Here is a 24,837-nt window from a genome sequence, read left to right as displayed (position 1 = left end):
GAGTAAATGTGTTTTCCTAGTAACATGGGTTTTTATAAATGTTTTGAATCTTCCACCTATGTCAGTGTTTAAGAAAAGATCCTTTGAGGTCCTTCAAAATCATATTATGGCAAATGATTACTGAATCTGGGTAGTACAACCCAGAAATTATACATCGCAACTGAAACTCACCCAGTATATTGGTCCATCTTTTCTTCAATATCCTGAAACTCTTCTCCAAAGACAGGACATATCCTGCATCTCAGAGCTCGGTACTTGGAAAGGGACGGTGGGTTAGGAATTGACATGTTTGTTTCATGAACGTTCAGCATGTCCCTGATTAGCTATAAAAAAAATAATATAGCAACATTCAGTATTTGTATTTCCAAAACAAAGCTTTTATTTGTTTATTATAATTTACATTCTGCTCATTGTCTGTAGGCCCGAGAGCAGCTTACCTCAGAGGAAATATATGCAATAAATAATATTTTTTAAATCTGTTAAGACCAGGGATTGGGTGCCTCTGACCCTCAGGGCTAATGAACTCAAGTCAAAACTTGGAGGCGACTTGCAGACACCACCAATCAGCAATACCTGCAAAGCCCTCCCCCAAAGTGCTGAGCAAGACAACACTTTGAAAGGGGCTTCAGAAGATCCCTGTGGGCAAAAGAGGCCACCTGTCAAATTTGTCCACTTCTGCATTTGGGGGTGGAAAAAACCAAATAATCAACTGAACAACCAAACACCCACAAAATAGTCAGCAAGCTTCATAGGACACTTCTTCAACTGAGAAAATCCCCAGTGACAACACGGAGCAAATTTCAGAAATGTAAATTTCATAATTAAAATAGAAATTTTCCTGTTGTAACTCATAAGATTGAATATATGGAACGGGATCATGGAACTCATGTGGCAAGGTTTTTTTTGCTGCAAATTTGTACTAGGCTTCCCCCAAATGATGCTTGGGCACCAAATATAGTGCCAGAACTGCTTCTGTGTGATGTACACACATTTTCATATATGCTGTAAGCTGCCCAGAGTAGCTGGGGAAATCCAGTCAGATGGGCAGGGTGTAAAAAAAAAATTATTATTACAAGCCAACAGGACCCTCCAAGAAATGCTCAAAGGAGCACCAGACAAACACCATTATGATGACATAAATCTTTTCCCTCTTGGCAAATACTTTCAAATCTGTGTTCTGGACCAAAGCCCACAGGGAATTCTGGAGCATAAGAACTCTCTATTGTTCAAAGAGGATAGAATCATATTTTCTGCTCATTTGAGGGGTGAAATTTATTCCATCAGGCTTTTAAAATGAATCTTATAGTTTTACCACATTTTTAGTTTTGCTGAGTCATTCGTGCACCTCTTAGAGACAACTGTAATTAAGCAGTACATACATTTTTGAAATAATGCAATTAAACAAACATCTGGAGGGCTACAGGTTCCCCACCTGAGCACAACACACTCAAACTCTGGTTATACATAGGATACACTGAAAGGAAAGGTCAGATTCAACAACGTTACCTGACAGAGACTGTGCTTGGTAGATAACAACTTTCTGGTTACGTCATAATCCATAATTTTGTGAGGTATGATTTTATAAAACTCTGACATTATCTCCATTTTCTCTTTCGGCGATTCCAATAAATCCAGTGCCTTCCTTGCTCGGAGCAAAATACCTTCTGCTCTGCTCACCTTTTAAGAAAATGTGGTATAAAAATGTGTTATTTTCTTTCTTGCCTTCTTTTTTTTAAAGACTCAGACAAATGTGAAGAGAGACAGACAAGAAGGGCTAAGGGTGCATATACATCCCATATATTTAAAACACATTCCTGCCTGCCTCAAAGAATCCTGGGAATTGTAGTTTATTAAGGGTACTGAGAACTGTAGCTTGGTGGGGGTTACACTACAGTTTGCAGGATTGTGGGGGGGCACAGCTACAAGGGATTCCACTACAAGAGAATGACTTCCACGTAGCAGGACATGCACTTACGGAGGCTGTGGCCAGAACAGAAAGGAAAGAGAGAGAGGTGCGTCCCTTGCCTTCATAGAAATAAACCATTAACACGTTTAATGACAAACCTATCACAGCAACGCTGGCTGTCACAATCCAGAAACAGAAAGCGCATTTGCTTGGCATTGTATTTCTGTTGGCATTCAAGGGAATTAAACGCTCTGAGTGAGCCAATGTCTGCAAGTGGGATTGCCTTACATCGTTGAGGCTGAGTTCGGTTACTGGTTTAGCCAGCAGCGGAGCCAGGTGTCCAAGTGCTTCAATCCAGATCAGTTCCACAAACTTGCTGACTGTTTCAGGCAAAGAGCTGGAATTTGTGGCTTCTGCTATAAGCACCTGCAAACATACCAATGCGATCAGGCCACCCAGAAGTGCTCAATGGTAAATAGCGGTTTAAAAACAGAGCTAACAGAGAACATGTCGTGAATTTCAATAACTGACATTTCTCTTCAGAACGGCATTAATATTTTTAAAAATAGGAACAGAAGCAGCCAAGCCTATGATTCTATGAATTAACGTCCCAGTTCATATGCCACATTAAACCTTAACTATCAATAACTTTTGGTTTAAAATGAATGATTGCCATACTGATACATGCTGCTCTTAAGGGCCTGTTTGGCTCCTTCCCCTCATGTGATTTTGCCACATCAGGGGGGGAAGCAAATCAGAATCTGACTTTGTGTTGTTGTTGTTGTTGTTCTTCTTCTTTTTATATATTTATTTATACTCTGCCTTTTTCCATGATGGGACTCAAGGCGACTTACAGAACTGCTAAAAACACAGAAAACTGAATCCTTAAAAAAATTACACTAACCTCTTGCAGCTTTTCTGAAGCTAGATATTCCACTTCATGGGGAAAATCTTCTTTGAACTGGTAATTCTCATTTTTCAGATTTGCGGTACAAAGCTCATAGACTATTCTAGCCTCTTCAGAAGTCCTTGCTGGTATAAACCGTTTCTTGAACTGAGAACAAAAGAGTGTCCCAATTCAAGTATCATTATTTTTTTAAGGGGAGGGGGGAAGAGAATCACAAAAAGAGAGACATTTCTCGTAAATTATCCTGGCATTGAGACAAACTTAAATTCTAGTTTTCCTTGTGCTGTGAGGCATCCAGCTGTGGGTTTGAGAAGACACACAAACCTGCTCCAAATGTGATTGCAAGCAGCGAACCCTGGGAATTGTTCTGCGACAGTTCTTAGGTCACAGGGTAGAAAAGGTGGCCCTATCGGCTGCTAGACAGGCTTATGCTCGTGACTGGAAAGGTCCCTCGTGTGAAATCCTGGAGACCCATTGCCAGTCAGTGTGGACAATACAGTGTTGGACAGGCCAATGATTTGACTTGGTATAAGGTCACGTTTCCTAGCACAATTCAAAGTGTTGGCACTGAATGACCTCGGCCCTATATACCTGAAGGAGCGCCTCCATCCTCATCATTCAACCAGGACACAGAGATCTGGCAGTTCCCTTCTAGCAGTTCTCTCACTGTGAGAAGTGAATCAGTTCAGAGGGGGCCTTCTCAGTAGTAGCACCCACCCTGGGGAACACCCTCCCATCAGTTGTCAAGGAGATGAGTAACTATATAACCTTTAGAAGTCATCTGAAGACAGCCCTGTACAGGGAAGCTTTTTAATGTGCAATGTTTTATTAGTGCTTTTATATACTTTGGAAGCCACTCAGAGTAAAATAAATTTAACATTTTATTATTATTATTATTATTATTATTATTATTACTTAAAAGAAGGGAGGAAAGAAAATCCAGAAAATTAAGCAAGAGCATAACACAACGTACGAAACCTCTCTCATTCAAGAGCATTCACAACATCAAAGAAACAAACTAATGCATGACCATAACAACCACCCCAACTTACCTCTTTCCCATCCAACTGACTGTAGCATGTGCTTATGCAGAAAGGATAATCACAGTGCTGCTGAGAGCACTGAAGTTCAACCACCACATACCTGCCAGGTGCCGTAACCTGGGGCGGGGAAAAAGGTGTTTAAGTGCATTTCTAGTTGGTAGGCATTATCAGACTCATCTATTCGATTAAGTTTTTAACCTGACTAAACTAACCAAAGCAGCATCGCTTCACAAAATAATTAAAAAGTCAAACAAAAGCCATTTAACACCATCAGCAATATTGAAGTTCTTACCTGTTCAAGGACATCATACTTTGCAACCACAAAGCCTTCAGGGAAATAAGGAACATTTTCATCATTATTTGATCTGGAACCGATAAAAAAAACAGCAAGACCAGACTTTTTATTACTGAATGCAACTGAGGCTGCAGTCCATCCCACCAGGATTCACTTCTGAGTAAACTGTAAGCCTACAGTATTAAAGTCAGCCACCTAATGGAAACATATAAGACTTCTGAACTCTTTCAAAAGTCAGTGGTGAAGGCTTGGATAGGAACAAGAGTGTGATTGAGTTTTATTTTGCTTAAAAGTGCTAACAAACAAAGGCAGATTTCTTTTTGCATTTTGCTTGCTTATTTAAATATGCCAAGGGTTCCATATGAAAAGTATCTTAATACTGAGTAGTGTCGTGGTTAAAGTGTTTAACTAGGACCAGGATTAAAATCCCAACTCAGCCATGAAGCTCAGGAGGTGATCTTGGGCCAGTCACAAACCTGTTTGATCCTGCCAATTCTAATAACAGAGAAGCTGTAGGGAACCTTGGAAGTTCTCCCTCCAAAGCATTTGCTCTACCCCTGAGCGCCGAATCCCTCTCCAAAGGGACAGAATGTCTGTTCTTCTTTAAGTGAGAAAAATAGAAGCCAGAGAAGTCAAGAAAATTACCTCAGCTCACCCACATTGCTGTTGTCATGGGCCTTGCTGCTGTTCCATTCATTCTTTCCAGGAGTCCTCTTTTCTAGGTGGTCATCTCTGTAAACTATTTATTAAGACAGTAGTTATTTCCCTTATGCCCACCAGCTGCTTTTTGAATTAGCATTCATGTATATGAACCACAACTAATAAATCTCAAAAATCAAGAAAGATAGTAAGAATTTGAAAGGCAGTTTTCGGTGAGGGAAGACAGCAAGCTGCTTGGTTTGTTCCCAGGCACCAACACACAGCTAATTTTAGGGTTTAACCAGATGTGGGCTGCCATTTTCCCTCAACCACTGCCAAGACACATTATCTTCCTGCAACAGTAGACAGATCCTGCCATTTGCAGTAAACCTACTCTTTCCCTTTTGCCCTCCAACGAGACACAACAGCTGTCCATGCCACTTCACAAACAAAGGAAAAGATTAGACCACTTTCTTATTTCCTTGGCTTTTCATCTGTATTGTGTTTGAGCCTATTGTCACTAGAGATATTAAATATTTATTTTATTAAATTTCTATACTGTCCTTCATCCGGGAATGACAGGGCGGTTTAAAATACAAGCGGTGGCCATTTTGTGTTTGTCCAATTGATGTATGGCTGCTGATGCTTGGGTCCTTTTGGACCCAGAAGATGGCAGAACAGGGGCAGAAGTGGGGCAGGGCAGAACAGGGGTCGGCCAGACTGGAGGTGGAAGAGGGCAGGGCGGAGCAGGCTTATGCGCACTCCACTGCGCATGGGAACCGGAAACAGAACCCTGCGCAAAATGGTCACCGCCTGTATAAAAACACAAAAATACATAATGTAATAACAAAGAGAAGCATTATCCACACACACACACAGTTCAACAGGCCATATATTACAGAATTAGCTAAAGGCCTGGGAGGAGAGGAATGTTTCTGCCTGGTGCCTAATTGTTATCAGGGTACTCTTAGGAACAAAGAAAACAGCCTGACATCAAGGTACTTCCCTATTCCATCAAGCTCAGTGTTGCTTATACTGAATGACTCTCTAGGATTACTATTATTATCTATTGAATATATATACCGCCCTATACCCGGAGGTCTCAGGGAGGTTCACGGAATAAAATCAAGATATAAAACCACAAAATACCCAATAAAAATAAAAACAACAACCCAACAGCCCCTCCCCCCCCAAAAACACATTTTAAATTGAATCAACCAAAGGCCTGGTTAAAAAGGAATGTTTTTGTCTGGCACCTAAAGGTGCATAATGAAGGTGCCAGGTGAACTTCCAGGGGGAGAGCATTCCACAGACAGGGAGCCACTGCAGAGAAGGCCCGTTCTCATGTTGCCACCCTCCAATCATTCTAGCCTTACCTGGAAATGCCAGTGGTGGAACTTGAGACCTTTTACACATAAAACATGCACTCTAACACTGAGCTATGACCCCTGCCCAGCTTCAGCTTTCTATTTACTAGTACAGAAATTCTGCAACCCAAAATCCTTTTTTTTTTTTTTTTTTTGCAATGTGAATAAGTTGAGCAAACAGAAACAAATTTACACACAATCTTATTCTAGTTTAATAGACTTCAAAATGCTCTACCTTCAGAGGAGTGTTCCGACAGCAACTCGTCTTCCGAGGAGGACTCTAGTCCATGAGAATTTTCCCTCCATGACTGCTGGGCTTCGTAGTCATCAGCCTGTAAAAGTCTTCTTTCTTTAACCGAGTTCCATATGAAATCAGCACCTACAATGGGCAGCTGATATTTCTTGACAGCTTTCAGATGAATGGAGCTGAGTGCAGTAGCGTCGTCAGTGACTACATGAGTACACTAAAATGTAATGAGGTGTTCAGTTTAGAAAATGAACTGTTCATACTAAGGAGCATATTGTGGGTCTACACACAAAAAGAATCTTGAGGCAACAGTCACTACACTACCTACCAAGGCCATTACTCGGTGTCATACCAAACCCAAGTAATAGAGACATCCCCTCCCTGGCCCCCCGTTGAGGCACATATCCTCCTAAGGCCACATATAAGCAAAATATATAAGATCCCATCAATAATCATCATCAATAATATCATCAATAATGATCAATAAGATCCCTTCAATAATGCAGTAGCAGCCAGAGCATAAAGTGCTACATTGCTTTACACCTCTGTTTACAACAAAGAACTAACCATTTAAAACTTACCTCATGATTTAAAACAAATTTAATCTGCCCACCATTTTCTTTAATGCAGCCATTCAGTCTGCTCTTTTCCAGAACGGATAATTTTTTCACTTTCACGAAGAATACGCAGTTTGCAAGAATTTTCACTGTCATCCTGCAAACTAATAATAATAATTTATTATTTACACCCTGCCCATCTGGCTGGGTTTCCCTAGCCACTCTGGGCGGCTCCCAACCGAATACTAAAAACACAGTACAGCATTAAACATTAAAAACTTCCCTAAACATGGCTGCCTTCAGATGTCTTTTAAAAGTAAGATAGTTGCTTATTGCCTTGACATCAGATGGGAGGGTATTCCACAGGGCAGGTGCCACTACCGAGAAGGCCCTCTGCCTGGTTCCTTGTAACCTCATCTCACACAGTGAGGGAACTGCCAGAAGGCCCTCGGCACTGGACCTCAGTGTCCCAGAATCTTTATATAGGTAAAGGAGGTATGGTTTTCAAGTTACCGAACAACACCCACAACACCCATTCATGACGAACCTGTCATTTCCTCTTAATCTGTTTCTAGGTCCCTATCCTCCATGACATCTTTATCATAGAAATTCTATATGGGAAACATCCAAACCTGACATTAATTAAAGCTTGTTACTAGTCCACATTAGTCTCCTGCTCTCCAAAGCATAATCTGATAATAGCCAGGTTTGCACAGGAAAAAGTCACCCCATTCTGAGGTCCTACTCAAAGCGAAGAAAAGAGGAGATACTCCCTCCCCCCATTCCGCTTTTCTCATAATGTAAAAATCTGAAGATTTGAGTTCAGACCCTTCAACAAACCCAGCTGTCAAATCTGTGCCCTAATCACAGAACCTAAATGCGTCTGCCACAACATCAAGGTCTTGTTCACCTGCTGGTATTCCAGTGTGATCTATACCAGCAAAGCCCTTCTGTGTTCTACAGAAGGCATAATAATAAACGGACACAAATTTAGTATTGCTGGTCACATGCTGTGGAACACTCTTCCAGCACAGATTCTGCAGGCATCTTCCTCACTGTGGACTTTCAGGAATCTCTCTAATACTTTATTATGCCGATAGGAATTTTCAGCCATTTAATTTTATTTATTTTGATCAGCCAGTCATTTAATGATTATCTGTATTGTTTTAATCGTGATATTTTATGATGTGGTGGTACAGAAATACTTTTGTAAACAAACAAACAAATGTACATGCAGTTGAAACCAGAATTTTCAAAAACTAATGGAAATATATTTAAACCTCCCAGGACACTGTTGACAAATGGCTATCGTTGCACAAAGGAACTGGAAAGGGGGAGCCTAGCATGAAATGGTTGAGTTACAACATTCAAGGAAGTTTAAATCTATCACCTGTGGCTTGAATCAAGATAATGGATGTCACCGAACCTATTTTACATGCCTTAGCATAACTGTCACAGTAGATCATGTGTGCATTTCATTTCTCTCTCACATCGCTGCTTGCAACCAACCCCACCAGATATACCTGTCAGCTTAGGATAATGCCTCAAATATCTAATCACGTAGTAGATTCTGGTCTACGAAAATTTATGTAAGTGTGCTAGTCTTTGTGGTGCTAGAATACTTTTCGATGCTTGCACTGCAATCCAGCTAGTCCTCTGAAAACTATGTTATATAACCATAGGTGGAAAGTGGGTCCCCCCCCAGTAATGCAGTCCGACAAATGTTGACTCAGAAGTAAACTACACTGAATTCAATGCAACTTACTTCCAGGTAAGCATATACAGGTGTGTGGGAGAATTGTGGGTGCTTCTTGTTTCTAGTACCTATGCATATAAATGCATGCACTTTTACACAAAAGGCTCCATGCAGGACACAGACTACAGCAATTCACATACTACAGGTGCTAAGATACAGTTTTACACTATGGCAGCACCAGTGAACAATTTTTCTAATATAACTAACCAAAAGAGCCATCCCCTTGAAAAACCGGTTTACAGGCTATTTTATAATGGAGTATAAAATGCAGCTTTTTTCCAAGTACCTAGGCAGACAATTGGGCTGTAAGTAAAGTCCAAAATGGCCTATAGTGAGATTGTCCCTAGATAATCTATCCTCATGTAGCTTCATGTAGCTCAAAGAAATACCTTAGATCTCAATGTGTGAACATCAACCTTTATTTGTAGAAAAAGATTATTTATTTTCTATCCTGCCCTTCCTCCTAAAGCAGCAAACGAAACAGCAGAACAATACAAACATTAAATTTAGAACAAATTTCCTTGGAGCTAATTAGCTCCCAAAGTTTCTAGAAATAGCCCTGAACAAACTCCCATAAGACTTAAACATTCCTGGTGTAAAACTGGCTATATGTCATTTACTGTACTTTAAATCAGGGATGGGAAACCTTTGGGCAGCTGAACTTCAGCTCCCATCAGCCCCAGCAAGCAGAGCTAATAACCAGGAATGATGGGGATTGTAGTTCAGCAAGCCCACAGGCCAGCTACAACCGCATCACACCCACCTTTTTGAAATACGTCTTACAAAGGAAGCAACATAAAGAGATGCATTTCTAAGCAGAAAGCAACACTCTGACAATTTCTGAATTTTAATTTGTTTTACACTATTCTATTGTGGTTTTCAGTTTTTGTATGTTTTAAATTATGGTTGCACTTTTGCGTGCTGATTTTATTCTTGCAAACTGCTTCGACGGTGTTGGGATATATATATATATGAAAATGTAAAGGGACCCCTGACCATAAGGTCCAGTCATGACCGACTCTGGGGTTTTGGCGCTCATCTCGCTTTATTGGCCGAGGGAGCCGGCGTACAGCTTCCGGGTCATGTGGCCGGCATGACTAAGTCGCTTCTGGCGAACCAGAGCAGCGCACAGAAACGCCGTTTACCTTCCCGCCAGAGCGGTACCTATTTATCTACAGTGGTACCCCGCAAGACGAATGCCTCGCAAGACGGAAAACCCGCAAGACGAAAGGGTTTTCTGTTTCGGAGGCGCTTCGCAAGACGAATTTCCCTATGGGCTTGCTTCGCAAGACGAAAGCCCATAGGGAAATCTCCGGGGACCTGTTTTAAATTGCTGGCGGTCGGGAGCAAAGACTTTCGCCCACAGCCGGCCTTCAGAAGAGGTCCTGGACCTCTTCTGAAGGCCGGCGGGGGGCAAAAGTCTTTGCTCCCCCCCCCTGCCTTCCCGGGACAGCGGAGACTTCTCCGCTGCCCCGGGCGATCTTAAAATGCTGGCGGGCGGGAGCGAAGCGTTCGCTGCCGACCCCCAGCATTTTAAAATCTCCCCGGGACAGCAGAGAAGTCCCGCCCCGCTCCAGATGGCCGCGCAAAGCTGCCTGCAGTCGCGGGACTGCAGGCAGATCTGCGCCACTATCCCGAGCGGGGTGCTAAGTCCCGCCCCGCTCGGGATGGCGGCGCAGAGCTGTCTGCCGTCCCGGGATCAGCGCAGCTCTGCGCGGCCATCGGGAGCCGGGGGAGAAGCCCGCCCCGCTCCAGATGGCCGCGCAAAGCTGCCTGCAGTCGCGGGATTGCAGGCAGATCTGCGCCACCATCCCGAGCGGGGTGCTAAGTCCCGCCCCGCTCGGGATGGCGGCGCAGAGCTGTCTGCCGTCCCGGGATCAGCGCAGCTCTGCGCGGCCATCGGGAGCCGGGGGCGAAGCCCGCCCCGCTCCAGATGGCCGCGCAAAGCTGCCTGCAGTCGCGGGATTGCAGGCAGATCTGCGCCACCAACCCGAGCGGGGTGCTAAGTCCCGCCCCGCTCGGGATGGCGGCGCAGAGCTGTCTGCCGTCCCGGGATCAGCGCAGCTCTGCGCGGCCATCGGGAGCCGGGGGCGAAGCCCGCCCCGCTCCAGATGGCCGCGCAAAGCTGCCTGCAGTCGCGGGATTGCAGGCAGATCTGCGCCACCATCCCGAGCGGGGTGCTAAGTCCCGCCCCGCTCGGGATGGCGGCGCAGAGCTGTCTGCCGTCCCGGGACTGCAGGCAGATCTGTGCCGCCATCCCGAGCGGGGCGCTAAGTCCCGCCCCGCTCTGGATGGCGGTGCAGATCTGCCTGCCGTCCCGGGATCAGCGAAGCGTTCACTGCCGACCCCCAGCATTTTAAAATCTCCCCGTGTCCCGGTGAGATTTTAAAATGCTGGGGGTCGGCAGCGAAGCCCTTGTTCCCCCCCAGCCCCCCCCCCAGCCTTCAGAAGCCCTTGCCCCCCCCCCCAGCCTTCAGAAGAGGTCGGGGGAGAGACTGTCCCCGGACCTGGTCTGAAGGCGGTTTCCCTTGGAACGCATTAATTGATTTTCAATGCATTCCTATGGGAAACCGTGCATCGCAAGACGAAAAACTCGCAAGAAGAAAAAACTTGCGGAACGAATTAATTTCGTCTTGCGAGGCACCACTGTACTTGCACTTTGATGTGCTTTCGAACTGTTAGGTTGGCAGGAGCAGGGACCGAGCAACGGGAGCTCACCCCGTCGCGGGGATTCGAACCACCGACCTTCTGATTGGCAAGTCCTAGGCTCTGTGGTTTAACCCACAGCGCCACCTGCATCTGTGTGTGTGTGTGTGTGTTGTTGTTGTTTAGTCGTGTCCGACTCTTCGTGACCCCATGGACCAGAGCACGCCAGGCACTCCTGTCTTCCACTGCCTCCCGCAGTTTGGTCAGTGTGTATATATATATGTGTGTGTGTGTGTGTGTGTGTGTGCGCGCACGCACGCAGTATAATTTTTTTAATGAAATACAGCTTACCGTAAAATTTTGGAGGAATAAGTTCTGCTGCAAAGTTAGGTATGGTGGGAGTTCTAGTTCAGCTACATCGTGAGCATGGGCAGGGGGGCAGCTGTCCCCACTAAAAGTAGTAATTGTAGAAAGATTTTGACAGGGTTTTCTGAGCACTCGGGAGTCAAAAGGAAGCGATTTAAAACAACTGCTGTTGAATGAGACATTTCATTCCGAATCTGCTAGACAGAGCCAGAGAGAGGATGATGACAGATGGGCACTCAGCCCCTCCTAACATAAATCCTGGCTACGCCCACGATCGGGAAGTCGGCAGGTTCCCTATCCCTGCGCTACCGCCTGACCCAAAGAGAAACGAAACAGAAGAAAATGCAACCCCGAGAGGGAAAACAGGACCCGTTCACAAAGCTGCCAGCGCCCTTATCCCTGTGCCTTTAATACAACTGCGGGACAAGGAGCAAAATCTCCGTGGGTGGGGCTTTTTTTCCTTTCCCCTTCCCTGCCCCCCCCTCCCGCCGGCCTGCAACGAAAGCGAAAGCGGTGCCGGATGCCATGCAACAACCAGTAAATAAAAGGCACAGGAACCTTGCCGGGCAGGAAAGTTGGCAACCCTTCCTCCTCTGTCAGACGGCACCGTTAACTGATCTGCTCCGCCTGGAAATCAGAAACGAGGACGAGGCAGGAAATCCGAAGAGCACCTTCCCTGCTTGCTGCCTGTCGCCCCAGCCCTGGCAGCAGCTCGCTTCCTGGTTCCGACAAGGCTCACGCCCCCGAGGTTGCGCCGGATACCAGGAGGGGCCGCTGCAACCTCGCTGCCGGAGGGGGAATCCGGCCTCCAATCAGGAGTCAGCACTGGCCCGCATCAGCGAAGCAAAAGCAATGGAAGGGCCAGGATCTGAACTTGGATTAATGTTTTCATCGCTGCTGGGTCATGATGATAGCAGCAGCTGGAGCTTAAGGCTGTGTGGCGGGAGCCTCGGGCAGCTTGGCTAGGGCTGCATTGAAAGAGCTAATCACTTTGGGACAATCTGCTAAGGCAGAGATCAGAAGGCTCCCAACTGCCTCTTATTTAAGGGCTTAAGAAAAGCACGCAATTTTGCAAACTGGACATTATCAGCTTTATTGCCGGGCATTTGATTTACAGCCGAATAAACAAGCCTTTGGGGCAGAATATCTGGACTTTTCAAATTACGTGAGCGCTGTGTTTTTAGTATTTGCACAATCGGTGCTTAAACTCTGTTGTTTGTGATCGTTAAATATAATGGTAGGCTGTTTCATTTCAACACTTAACATTTAGTGCTATCACTGCTATCGCTTTCACTTTTGCAATGTTGTTTGCTGGACTAGTGTGAATTTACTATACAGTACAGTATATACCAGAGTCGTCCGCGACTGGACCTAACAGTCAGGGGTACCCTTACCTTTACTAGCATAATAACTGTGAAAATTAGAGGATTTGGGTATGATCCTATCCCTGTACAACTGAAGCATTTTAAAAAATACAATGGCTTAAATTGGTTTCTATAGGTATGGAGTCCTCCTGTTTAATTTGTGGATTTCATTCAGAGTGCATAGTCAATCATTTTACAGCACAGATTTTCTCCTGCCCCCAATCTAGGATAGAAAAAAAATAATTCTGTTAAAGCACAGAGACGGACCTAACATACAGCAAACGTTTTTTGTTTGTGGATGAATCAGTTATTTATGTATGATACAGACTGAATTAACAAGCAGGTTTTCTAAAAAAACAACACCTTTATTCAAAGCTTATGAATTCCACTATATGTTATATAACACTCTCAGATACAACACTCTACAAGCTTTTGTCATCTCTTGAGGTTTCTCCTCCAATGCTGATTCTGGCACTTATTCTTCGAAGGTGGTTTCTCAGCACAATCCTGTAATACAAAACCATACTAACACCAAGAGTTGCAACAGAAACAAATAATACGCTTCCTACAAAAGTTCCCATAACGATACCACTCCAGTCTTTTGAAGTTGGTCCACTTTCAATGCTGCCACCATAACCTTCCTTTAGGCAGTCAGGAGGGGCCCAGCCATAATTGCAATGGCAGTGCTTATGGTTGTTGCATATTCCCCTGTTATTGCACATTGAGACATTACAATCGTACTTCAAGAGGGACACGTTCTTGCATTCTGAATCAATACACATCATACCCATGCCACAAGGAGTCCCGTCTTGCACTGCTCCAATATCACCTCTCCCCAGTCCTTTGTGGTAGTCTGTACTCCAGCACTTAGTATCACCAACAAATGTTTGAATTAGGGTGCTGTGTTCTGCCAAAGAAGGTAATCCACGAATATTATCACAATGGATTCGGCCACACAGAGTATTATCAGCATTACATTTAATATATCTACCACGCCTAAAACCACAGTTTCCAAAGCGATCACCTTGAGCATTCAGTATTTTGTAACAACTCTCTGCAGCAATTGTTGCATCCTTGCCAAAGATGGCTTTGCACTGCGCATTGTGAGTAGTACAATGACCATGATAGCAATAGGCACCATCACTGCATGGGGCACCATCTTGCACATAAACATCCTCAGGACACCGCTCTGAAGCCCCACTGCAGTACTCTGCAAGATCACAGACACTGATATTCCCTCTGCAAGTGTATCCGGCTGCACGGTACTGACACCTGACACAGCACTGTCCAGAAGCACAATTGGCACCTGGACGCAACATGCAATTAGGCTGGCAGCAGGGATCCAATTCACACTGAGTACTGGTACCACAATCGCATTGCTCTCCTTCTTCCACTACTTTGTTCCCACAGATTTCAAACTTGTATATTTGATCAGGCTCTGGAGGAATTAACAAGCAAGCCTTGTTCCTGTTTGTGTAATACTGTTCATAACTGCAATTGCTAAACTTATCAGTGTTTACCGCAGTAGCATGCATAATGCACCTATGCCTATCACATTTACAATCTGCTGCATCATGTGTCAAACCAATAGAATGGCCTAATTCATGGGCAAATGTTACAGAGAGTAAGTTCAAATCTGAAGACCTTAATGTTTGGACAACGGATCCCCAACTAGAAGTACAAATAGTGTTTACATACGCCAATCCAACACGATATCCAAAATCCTTGTGCGTAAATAAGTGAGCAACATCATTCTTTAAGTGTTGAAGTAACGTGTCCCGTCTCCATGCATTAAAAGCAGAAAGTGCGGCCCCAATTCTATCACTAATTGTTATTAGGTCCTTTTCTGACCATATCTCCAGCCCCACAAGAGAGATCTGAAGACCAAGTGGCTCGTAGAATTCATTTGCAGTATGGATGACGTAGAAAATAGTCAAAGCAGTATCAGTTTTGTTATTATTAAACTTAGCATATTGATCATGTGACACCACAACTGCCACCTTTGCGTATCTGATGTGTGGCCACCAGCGTCCCGCCGGAGCACTTTGTACTACAACACGCTCTGCCTCCCGGATCATGGCCTCTTGATGACTTTGCTCTTTCTCCGTCAACCCGCACCGCATGCGCGTGACATCTTCGTCTACACTCAGCTGATACACCACATGTTGAAAGGTAGCAGATGCCTGGGCAGGGTGAATTTCAAACGTCTTGTTTTCTAATTGGAACACGCCCTTGAGTCCTCCTGAGCAAGTGGTGATGGTGGCTGAAGAGTTAGGATTGCCCTGTATGAAGCCACTGTAGAAACAATCATCCCTGATGAAAGGATAGTCAACCTGGAGGTTCCCCTCATTGTACGTGAAGATGGGAAAGTGTTTAGGAACAATGCCCTTCTTCTGCCTGAGATGCACCACCTGGCTCTTCCCCTCAATCTGCAGTAGGTAGCTGACATCCTGGATTTCCTCTTGTCCATATCGGATGCTCAGTTTCCTTGGGATGGTCACCTCATAAGAGGCATACCTAAAGCCCTGTGGTGGTGTCTGGCCACTAGTCTCAGCCAGGAGATTATTTAAAAGCATCACAAGTAGCCATGCCATAGTACCAGTCATCTTCCCAGAAAGATGGAGCAGGAACCATGAAGCATCAAATCTGGCACCTCATCTCGGAAAGGGAAGCCCTTTGTCAGGTTAGCAGATAGATGGGAGGGAGCCTGTATGCCATTTAAAAGAGGCAGAGGATTCTGAACATAGCAACAGTAAATAGATTCCCCTGTGGAATGTGGGTGGAGCTTGGAATATAAAAATGGAATAGAATGGCATAGGAAGGAAAGGGCTTCTGAGAGGTGGCTGGCTGACAGGGCAGCAGGAAGAAAAGTTAGAAAGAGTCTAATAGCACCTTATAGACTTAACAGTTTTTGCTTTGCCGTATGATTTTGAGGACTTGGAAAGACCACCAGATGGATGGTGATTATGATCAGTTGTCAGGGTCATTTCAGTAATGCTCATATGTTACTGTGAAAAGGACACTTTGCATACATTTAAGCACTAATTGAATTATCACATACTAGCAATGGAATAGAAAAAAGTACATATGCCTTAAATTAAAGTACATACCTTAATTTTTTCATAATTTTCACCATGTGTACAAAATAGTGTTGAACACTATTGTCCTTGGGTCTGCTCAGCCCTGACTGCAAAGTCTGCTCAAAAATAAAGTCTTGAACCCTGCAGCACTCCTAAAGTACAACCTTCAGGAGTGATTTTCCCATTCTGGCTAGAGAGCTACCGGCCTACACCGTCATCTTGCTGCCAGTCAATCTCTACACCTTTTATGTGTAGCAGGGGCAACTTCTCACTCCTCTCTGTCTGACTCTCAGTCTCAGATCCTTCTCCTGACCCCCCCCCCCCGATCGCTCAAACCTTCTGCCTCTAGTCTAGCACATCGCAGCTCATCGCTTCTGCAGACTGCTCTGCAGGGTCCTACACCACAATCCAGGATCTAAGCCATGGTGGGCAGCTCCCACCACTCTTCCTCATCCTGTCCTTCCCTGACATTGTGCCATTTTGAACCAAGATGGCAGACCAAATTAACCCTAATTATTAAATAGTAGCTCCCCTCCCAAAATAATTTATTTAGGGCTAGGTCAAATCCTCTTCATGCCAGGCTGGAATACTGGGTTGGTATGGATGGATGGATAGATGGATGCATGCATGCACAGCCAGCCAACAATTTCACAAATTACACTATACATTATTTTCTTTTTTTGTCCATCGACTTCCCGGGCAATGCTGGGCACTCCCCGCTAGTACCTAATGTTTGCTAGAGCTTATTCTAAATTAAGTGCACATCTTACAAACATGCTAGGAACGGTCAGGACATTTTTCACTCATTTATTTACCTTGGCAATGAATGAAGAGAAACAAGATTCTGAGTGGGCAAAGGGGGAAGACTAGGGGACTGTTTCCAGGCACAATCTGGTTTGTTGCACTAGTAACCTCAGATATTATGATCCAGTATGTGGGGACCCCTATATAAAGGCACGGGGTGTGTGTGTTGTTGCCTTACCATCTCTCTGTGCCCCCTGCTGTGGAAGCTCATGCCATTAATCTGAATCTTTAAATGTGCCACAACACCCATTCTGTTTTTAGTTAATTCACATTCCTGAAGGTTGCTCAGAATAAGTATGATTGATGATCAAGCCTAGTTGCTGGTGCACACCCTCCTCTCAACAACTACAGCTTGGTGGAGATGTGGTCTCTATTTAATAAGGGAGGGGTATTGAATAGCACAGTAGTGGGAACCAGCTGAAGGTGGGCATCTAGAAAAGATCCCAAACATTACACAATCACCACAGAACAAAACGGGGAAGGGGGGAAAAGGGTAGATGGAAATTTATTTTAAGGTTACATTTAGAATTCTATCATGATAGCGTTACTACCACTGTCCCCACTAACTGGATCATCACCTTGTCGTGGTGAGTGGGCTTGCATGTTCCTATGACCCTTGTGAGCAAAGCCGTCAGGAATCTTGTACTCCCAGCAGGTTCACCCAAGGCATTAAGGTCAAAGGGAAGGAGCTAGATAAAGAATGATCCAAGAAGTCCCCAACGGCAGAACAGGCGGATGATAACAAGCGGAATGTTACAACGGTTGTGAAGGCGGATGAAGGCTGCAGCGAATAGGAATCTATCGGCTTGTCGTGACTACTTCATGCCATTGGAAACAGAGCCCTACTGCTCAGACTGTGCTTTGCAGAAGCTTACGAAAAGCTTGGCCTATCACTCAACATCCAAAAAACCAAAGTGCTGCACCAACAAGTACAAAATAACCCCTCTGCAGTGCCACAACTCCAACTCAATGGTGTAACGTTGGAGAATGTCAATCACTTCTCCAACCTAGGCAGTTATTTTTCCACAAGGGCCAACATTGATGCAGAAATCCAGCATCGCCTGAGCTCTGCAAGTGCTGCTTTCTCCCGATTGAAGTGCAGAGTGTTTGAGGACCGGGACATTCGCAGGGAAACCAAGATGCTTGTTTACAAAGCTATTGTACTGCCAACCTTACTGTATGCTTGTGAAACATGGACCACTTATAAATGCCATCTCTAACTCCTTGAAAGATTCCATCAACGGTGTCTCCGAAAAATTTAACAGATCACTTGGGAAGACAGGCGAACTAATATCAGTGTACTGGAAGAAGCAAAGATCATCAGTGTTGAAGCAATGATTCTTCAACATCAACTTCGTTGGACTGGTCATGTTGTGCGGATGCCTGATGATCGTCTTCCAAAGCAACTACTCTATTCAGAACTTAAAAATGGAAAACGTAATGCTGGTGGTCAACAAAAGAGGTTTAAAGATGGTGTTGTGACGTGGGGTTTGTGATTTCAGCTCTCTTGACATAACATGCTGGAGTCAGTTCTCTAGTAACACTTCTTTATTAAAGCAAACAAGACTGAGACCTGAGGAGGGAAGAGCTACATTTATAGGGACAGGGAACTAGCTAGAAAGGATACATTTTGGAGGGAACAATATCAGGCAATCACAGTCCTGCCTTTTGGAGGAAACCAATAAGACAGAGGATCCAAATACAGCAGCTTAAATGAACCAATAGTAGCTGTACCCTCTGGAACCAAAAGACAGTTACTTTACCCTAATGCAAATACAGACAACAATAATAATACAGATATAAAATCCTTTGACTCAATACACAACACCCCTCCCCCCCTAGTGAGCACAGCAGACGTAATCTCTCAGGTACTGTGGGGTCCTACAACTTCTACTTGATCTCCTGACAACAGGTGTTGCCGGTTCTGGATTGGGTGTTACCTGTGGTAGGGGGGCTGCTATAGGGGTTTCGTCAGGAACAGATGGAGTCCCAGACATCTCAGGGTCCCCTACCTGTACCTCGTCATCCTGAGGACTAGCAGACCCTGGTTCATTTGCTGAAGCCCCTGGTGACTGCACCTCTGGGCCATTTTCACTCTGGTCTTGCAGCTCTGCGTCGTTAGCCAGGGATGAATTATCTGACTCCTCCCTGCTGAGCGCCCGGCGCCTCAGCTGATCTATATGTCTCTTCCAAACTTGCCCATTTTCCAAGGTCACATAATAGGACACAGGTCCACTAGTCCGGGTGACCACACCAGCCACCCACCGCGACCCTCGTGAATAGTTCCTCACCCAGACCAGATCTTCAGGGGCGAGATACCTTGTTGTGTCAGTCTCAGCCTGGGGGGTTGCTCTTGAATTACGGTTTGGCATTTTATCCGGGTGGACATAATCCAGCACCGTTACCAGTCTTCTACCCAAGAGCAGCTCAGCTGGCGACTTGCCCGTCGCAGTACACGGCGTCGCATGCTGCAAAAATAACATTCGCGCGATGCGAGCTGACCAGTTACCTTCCATTAAGCGCACAATGGATTCTTTGGCTGTTCTTACCATGCGCTCAGCCTGCCCATTGGAGGATGGGTGAAAGGGCGCGGATGTGACCCCTCTTATGAAGTTATCAGCCAAGAATGCCCTGAATTATTGGGATACAAAAGCTGCCCCATTATCTGATACAATGGTCTCAGGTAACCCGTGGGTTGCAAACAGCTGCCTCAACACCTTGATTACGGCAGCTGATGCCATGCTAGGGACCATCGCCACTTCTAACCATTTGGAATATGCATCGACGATAACCAAAAAGACCTTCCCCTGGAATGGCCCAGCAAAATCTACGTGCAGCCGGCTCCAGGGAGATCTGGACTGCTCCCACCAGTGAACTGGTGCTCTGGCCACTTCTGGTCGCACCTCTTGGCATGCCTTGCATGTTCGTACCCATTGTTCTATGTTCTGGTCCATTCCAGGCCACCACACATAACATCGGGCTAGCGACTTCATCCTGACCATTCCCGGGTGTCCCATGTGAAGCGTCTCAAGAACCCTGTTTCTCAGTGGTGCTGGGATGATCACCCTATCTCCCCACAGGAGACAACCCTTATGCATGGACAACTCGTGCTGCCTTGTCGCATAAGGCCTGAATTTGTCTTCATGCGGACCACCTGGCCACCCCCTCCCCACCCAAGTGAGCACACGGGAGAGAACAGCATCTTTCCTCGTTTTCTCAGCTATATCAGTAGCCGTTACAGGAGCCCCCGAAAGTGTTTCCAGCATCATTATGTGCTCCGCTGGAGCAGGATCCTCATTGCTCCCGCCAGGAAGGGGCAATCGACTCAGCGCATCAGCGTGGCACAACCGTTTCCCCGGCACATGGGTCAAGGTGTACTGGAACCCGTTCAGGAATATAGACCAACGCAACATTCTGGGGGAGAGAATTTGTGGCGTTTGTTTGTTCGGGTTGAACAACCCTAACAGTGGTTTGTGGTCCGTTTCAATGGAGAAATGGCGACCGTACACATAATCATGGAACTTTTTGATTCCTACCACAATTGCAAGCGCCTCTTTGTCAATTTGAGCATAGTTGCGCTCCGTGGGCGACAACGTACGGGAATAGAAAGAGATGGGCTTTTCCGAGCCATCCGGTTCCCTATGACTCAGCACCGCCCCCAAGCTGTATTGAGGCATCACATGCCAGGACCAGCGGCTTCGACTCATCATAATTAGCAAGGACGCTCCTGCTACTCAGCATTCCTCGCAAGGAGTCAAAAGCCTTCTGCTGCCCCTGCCCCCATCGCCACACATTCTTTTTCTGCAACAGTCTATGTAATGGTTCAGCTACCGAAGCTTTCTGGGGTAAGAACGAATGATAAAAGTTAATAAGTCCCAGGAATGACTGCAGCTCCGTCTTGTTCTGTGGTCGTGGTGCCTCGCTGATGGCTTTAATCTTAGCATCTGTGGGGTGGATGCCTGATGCATCAATTTTAAACCCCAAGAAATCCACAGTTGGCACCCCAAAACTGCATTTTTCCTTTTTCAGTTGCAACCCCACCTCCTTGAACTTGAGCAATACTGCACGGACATGCGCAACCAGTTCCTGTGGGTCTTTTCCAGCAATCAAAACGTCATCAAAAAATGGCAAGACCCCCGGCAGACCTCTTAACAGGCGTTCCATGAGCCCTTGAAAAATCCCTGGGGCCACACAAACTCCAAATTGTAATCTGTTAACTCTGAACGCCCCTTTATGTGTGACAATAGTCTGTGCTTCCGCTGATTGTGGGGTTACTGGCAGCTGTTGGTAAGCTTGTGCCAGGTCAATTTTGGCGAACACCTTGCCCCCAGCCAGTTTAGCCAACAGATGTGATACGACTGGAATGGGGTATGAGTTTCCCCTGAGTGCCTTATTGATTGTACATTTGTAATCTGCACAGATCCTGACTTCCCCATTTGCTTTAAGGGGCGTGACGATTGGAGTCTCCCACTTAGCAGAGTCCACGGGTGAGAGAACTCCCTGCTTGACCAATTTATCCAGCTCTGCTTCGATCTTGGGTTGCAGTGCAAATGGCACTCGCCTTGGTTTGAGTCGGATTGGGGCCACCCCAGGGTCCAATTCGAAGTCAACTGGGGGCCCTTTATAACAACCCAGTTTTCCATTAAAGAGACCAGCAAATTCTTTGCATAATGCCTCGCTCATCTCAGGGCAGGTTTGGATTGAATTAAGCCCTGATATACAGTGGTACCCCGCAAGACGAACGCCTCGCAAGACGGAAAACCCGCTAGACGAAAGGGTTTTCCGTTTTGGAGGCGCTTCGCAAAATGAATTTCCCTATGGGCTTGCTTCGCAAGACGAAAGCCCATAGGGAAATCTCCGGGGACCTCTTTTAAATGCTAGCGGTGGGGAGCAAAGCCTTTCCCCCCCCTCCGGCCTTCAGAAGAGGTCCAGGAAGGCTGGCGGGGGCCAAAAGGCTTTGCTCCCCACCGCCAGCATTTTAAAAGCAGTCCGGGATAGCAGGGAAGCGCTTCCCGCTATCCTGGATGGCTTTTGAAGGCAGGAGAGGTCCGCGAAGCCTGGGCGCGCTGATCTCAGCGCGCGCAGGCTTCGGCATGCCGGCAACTCTCCGCAAGCAGCGGCAGCGCTGCCGCTGCTTGCGGAGAGGTCCGCGAAGCCTTGGCCGGACAGCTTTTGAAGGCAGGCGGGGGGGGGGGAGCAAAGACTTTCGCCCCCGCCAGCCTTCTGAAGGCTGGCGGGGGGCAAAAGTCTTTGTCCCCCCTGCCTGCCTTCCCAGGGGCTTTTAAATCGCCCCGGACAGCGGAGAAGTCCTCCGCTGTCCTGGGACGATTTTAAAATGCCGCCCGCCAGCATTTTAAGATCGCCCCGGACAGCAGAGAAGCCCTCCGCTGTCCCGGGGTTTTTTAAAATGCTGGGGGTGGGAAGAAAAGCCCTTGTCCCCCCCCCCCCCAGCCTTCAGAAGAGGTCAGGGGACAGACTGTCCCCGGACCTGGTCTGAAGGCGGTTTCCATAGGAACGCATTAATTGATTTTCAATGCATTCCTATGGGAAACCGTGCATCGCAAGACGAAAAACTCGCAAGAAGAAAAAACTTGCGGAACGAATTAATTTCGTCTTGCGAGGCACCACTGTACTCAGTCCCAGGGTGGGGAACCAGTCAGTGCCCAGGAGACTGGGGCGACTGCCCTTCGCAATCACCAGTTTGAGTACCGCCTGTTTGTCCCGGAACTGTACTCTCACGGCACACATTCCCATGACATGGATGCGGCCTGCTGAGTATGACTGCAAAGTTGCCGGGAAGGGCTCCAGAGGGGGCAACTTACCCCTGGGGAAGAATGTCCTCGCGGTCTGGTCCGACACGATAGTGAATCCAGATCCGGAGTCCACCTCCATGTCGCACAGCTGACCCTCAATCTTCACCTTGACGTGTGCCTTGCCTTGCGCTGGAAACTGCACGACCCTCCCGTTGATCTCCGTTACGTAGTGGCAGTCCTTTAGAACATGGTTTGCTGTGGGCGGTCTGCGATGCTCCAGTCTAGGTGCTCCTGTCGCTTCCAACGCCGCCGATCTACAGACCCTGGCGATGTGACCTGTCTTCCTGCACATCCGGCACATAGCATCCCGGAAACGACAACTCTTCCGCTCATGGTTTCCACCACAACCAGGGCACCTGCTTCGGTGATCTTTGTGCCCTGTGCAGGCCTGACGCACTGACTCGACCCCATGGACTGGGCTCTGGCTCGAAGTAGCCTCTAGCTCGTCCATGGCATGCGCAACTTCTATCTGTGGCTTAGGGGCCTTGCGACTGGCATCAAGCTCCTCTCTTTCATAATTCTCTGTGGCGGTGGCCTTCTTCAAGGCTGAAGCAAGGGTAACCTCTTATTTAGCCACGATGCGTCTTCTGGCTTTCTTGCTGCTCAGACCACCGATAAACCGATCCAGGAGAGTCTCTTCCAGATCTTGGAAGTCGCAGTGCTGAGTGAGCTTCCGCAGTTCAGCTAGAAATGCAGATACAGACTCCCCAGCACGCTGCTGCCTCTTATGAAACTTCATCCGCCGGGCCATCTTGGTCTCAGTAGGCGCCAAATGGCTTGTTAGGCAGGCAAGAATATCTTTGAGAGATGTCTCACTTAGCTTCGCTGGAGCAAGCAATGCTTTGGCCAGCTTGAAGATCTCAGGCCCACAATAGCTCAGGAATGTGGCCCTTCTTTTGCTGGCATCGGTGATCCCTTGAGCCACTGCGAAGAACTCGAAGTGTTCGACGTAGTCTTCCCACGTGTGGGGCTCTGATGGCTGGAAGGGCTCCAATATCCTTGGACTCTCCATTGTCCTGTGGGCAGGGTCGTCTTCTCAGCTGGCCAGTGAGTCTTGTTCTTAGCTACAATCCGGACTCTGAGGCAGGGCTGCGTTTAACCGCTCCTCAGCATTCCAGATCCCACCTTCGTCGCCAGTTGTTGTGACGTGGGGTTTGTGATTTCAGCTCTCTTAACATGCCGGAGTCAGTTCTCTAGTAACACTTCTTTATTAAAGCAAACAAGACTGAGACCTGAGGAGGGAAGAGCTACATTTATAGGGACAGGGAACTAGCTAGAAAGGATACATTTTGGAGGGAACAATATCAGGCAATCACAGTCCTGCCTTTTGGAGGAAACCAATAAGACAGAGGATCCAAATACAGCAGCTTAAATGAACCAATAGTAGCTGTACCCTCTGGAACCAAAAGACAGTTACTTTACCCTAATGCAAATACAGACAATAATAATAATACAGATATAAAATCCTTTGACTCAATACACAACAGATGGTATCAAGGCAAATTTTAAAAAATGTTGTATAAACACTGACAACTGGGAAACACTGGCCTGCGAGCGCTCCAGTTGGAGAACAGCCTTTACCAAAGGTGTCATGGACTTTAAAGACACTCAAACTCAGGACGCAAGGGAGAAACGTGCAAAGAGGAAGTGTTGTAAATAAAATATGCCCTTTTCCCTTATGGGGTATCCAAGAGCCCATATAGAGTCCTTACATAGGTTCCCTATTGGTTCCTGTGTTGATCTATGTATGTGCGGTTATGAACATTGCCATATATCTAAGACCATAAAATTCCTATCACAGAAGCCATACTTGGCAAATACATAGGTGATCAACTCCCGCCTGGAAACCAATGTCCCCACTGTGGAAGGACGCGTGGATCCAGAATTGGCCTCCACAGTCACTTACGGACTCATTCTTAAAACCGTGTTTATGGAAGATAATCGTACTCGGCCAAGAGTTATCACCAAAGAAGAAGACTACCACTGTCATTAGCTTTACTGTGGCAAATCTAGACAACATCTTAAAAAGTAGAGACATCACCTTACC

The 24,837-nt window shown here is 46.3% G+C and overlaps 2 protein-coding genes across 6 annotated transcripts in view; both read right to left on the bottom strand.

The window, feature by feature from the left end:
- The window catches only part of PARP4 (poly(ADP-ribose) polymerase family member 4), a 48,381-nt gene extending 35,905 nt beyond the window's left edge, over positions 1–12,476 (bottom strand). For 2 of the 5 annotated variants that reach the window (XM_077927065.1, XM_077927068.1), the window contains exons 1-10: positions 12,288–12,476; positions 6,986–7,125; positions 6,393–6,621; positions 4,797–4,890; positions 4,149–4,221; positions 3,866–3,973; positions 2,811–2,960; positions 2,195–2,332; positions 1,507–1,677; positions 172–323 (exon numbers count right to left, since the gene is read on the bottom strand). In XM_077927065.1, coding sequence (XP_077783191.1) covers positions 172–323; positions 1,507–1,677; positions 2,195–2,332; positions 2,811–2,960; positions 3,866–3,973; positions 4,149–4,221; positions 4,797–4,890; positions 6,393–6,621; positions 6,986–7,117 — 1,247 coding nt within the window. In that variant the 5' untranslated portion in view covers positions 7,118–7,125; positions 12,288–12,476. Of the gene's footprint in view, positions 1–171; positions 324–1,506; positions 1,678–2,194; positions 2,333–2,810; positions 2,961–3,865; positions 3,974–4,148; positions 4,222–4,796; positions 4,891–6,392; positions 6,622–6,985; positions 7,126–11,714; positions 11,815–12,287 lie in introns of all 5 variants that reach the window. The other 3 variants (XM_077927066.1, XM_077927067.1, XM_077927069.1) reach the window with 3 other exon arrangements.
- A 1,035-nt stretch (positions 12,477–13,511) lies between these two features.
- On the bottom strand, positions 13,512–15,804 carry LOC114595314 (disintegrin and metalloproteinase domain-containing protein 20-like). Its single transcript, XM_028725619.2, has one exon. The coding sequence runs from the start codon at positions 15,697–15,699 to the stop codon at positions 13,516–13,518; it is 2,184 nt and encodes a 727-aa protein (XP_028581452.2). The 5' UTR covers positions 15,700–15,804; the 3' UTR covers positions 13,512–13,515.
- Between the last annotated feature and the right edge of the window lie 9,033 nt (positions 15,805–24,837).

The sequence above is a fragment of the Podarcis muralis genome, chromosome 4, assembly GCF_964188315.1.
Source record: "Podarcis muralis chromosome 4, rPodMur119.hap1.1, whole genome shotgun sequence".
NCBI lineage: Eukaryota > Metazoa > Chordata > Lepidosauria > Squamata > Lacertidae > Podarcis > Podarcis muralis.
The sequence above is the reverse complement of the archived record's forward strand: the minus strand, read 5'-3'. Positions and strand labels throughout refer to the sequence as shown.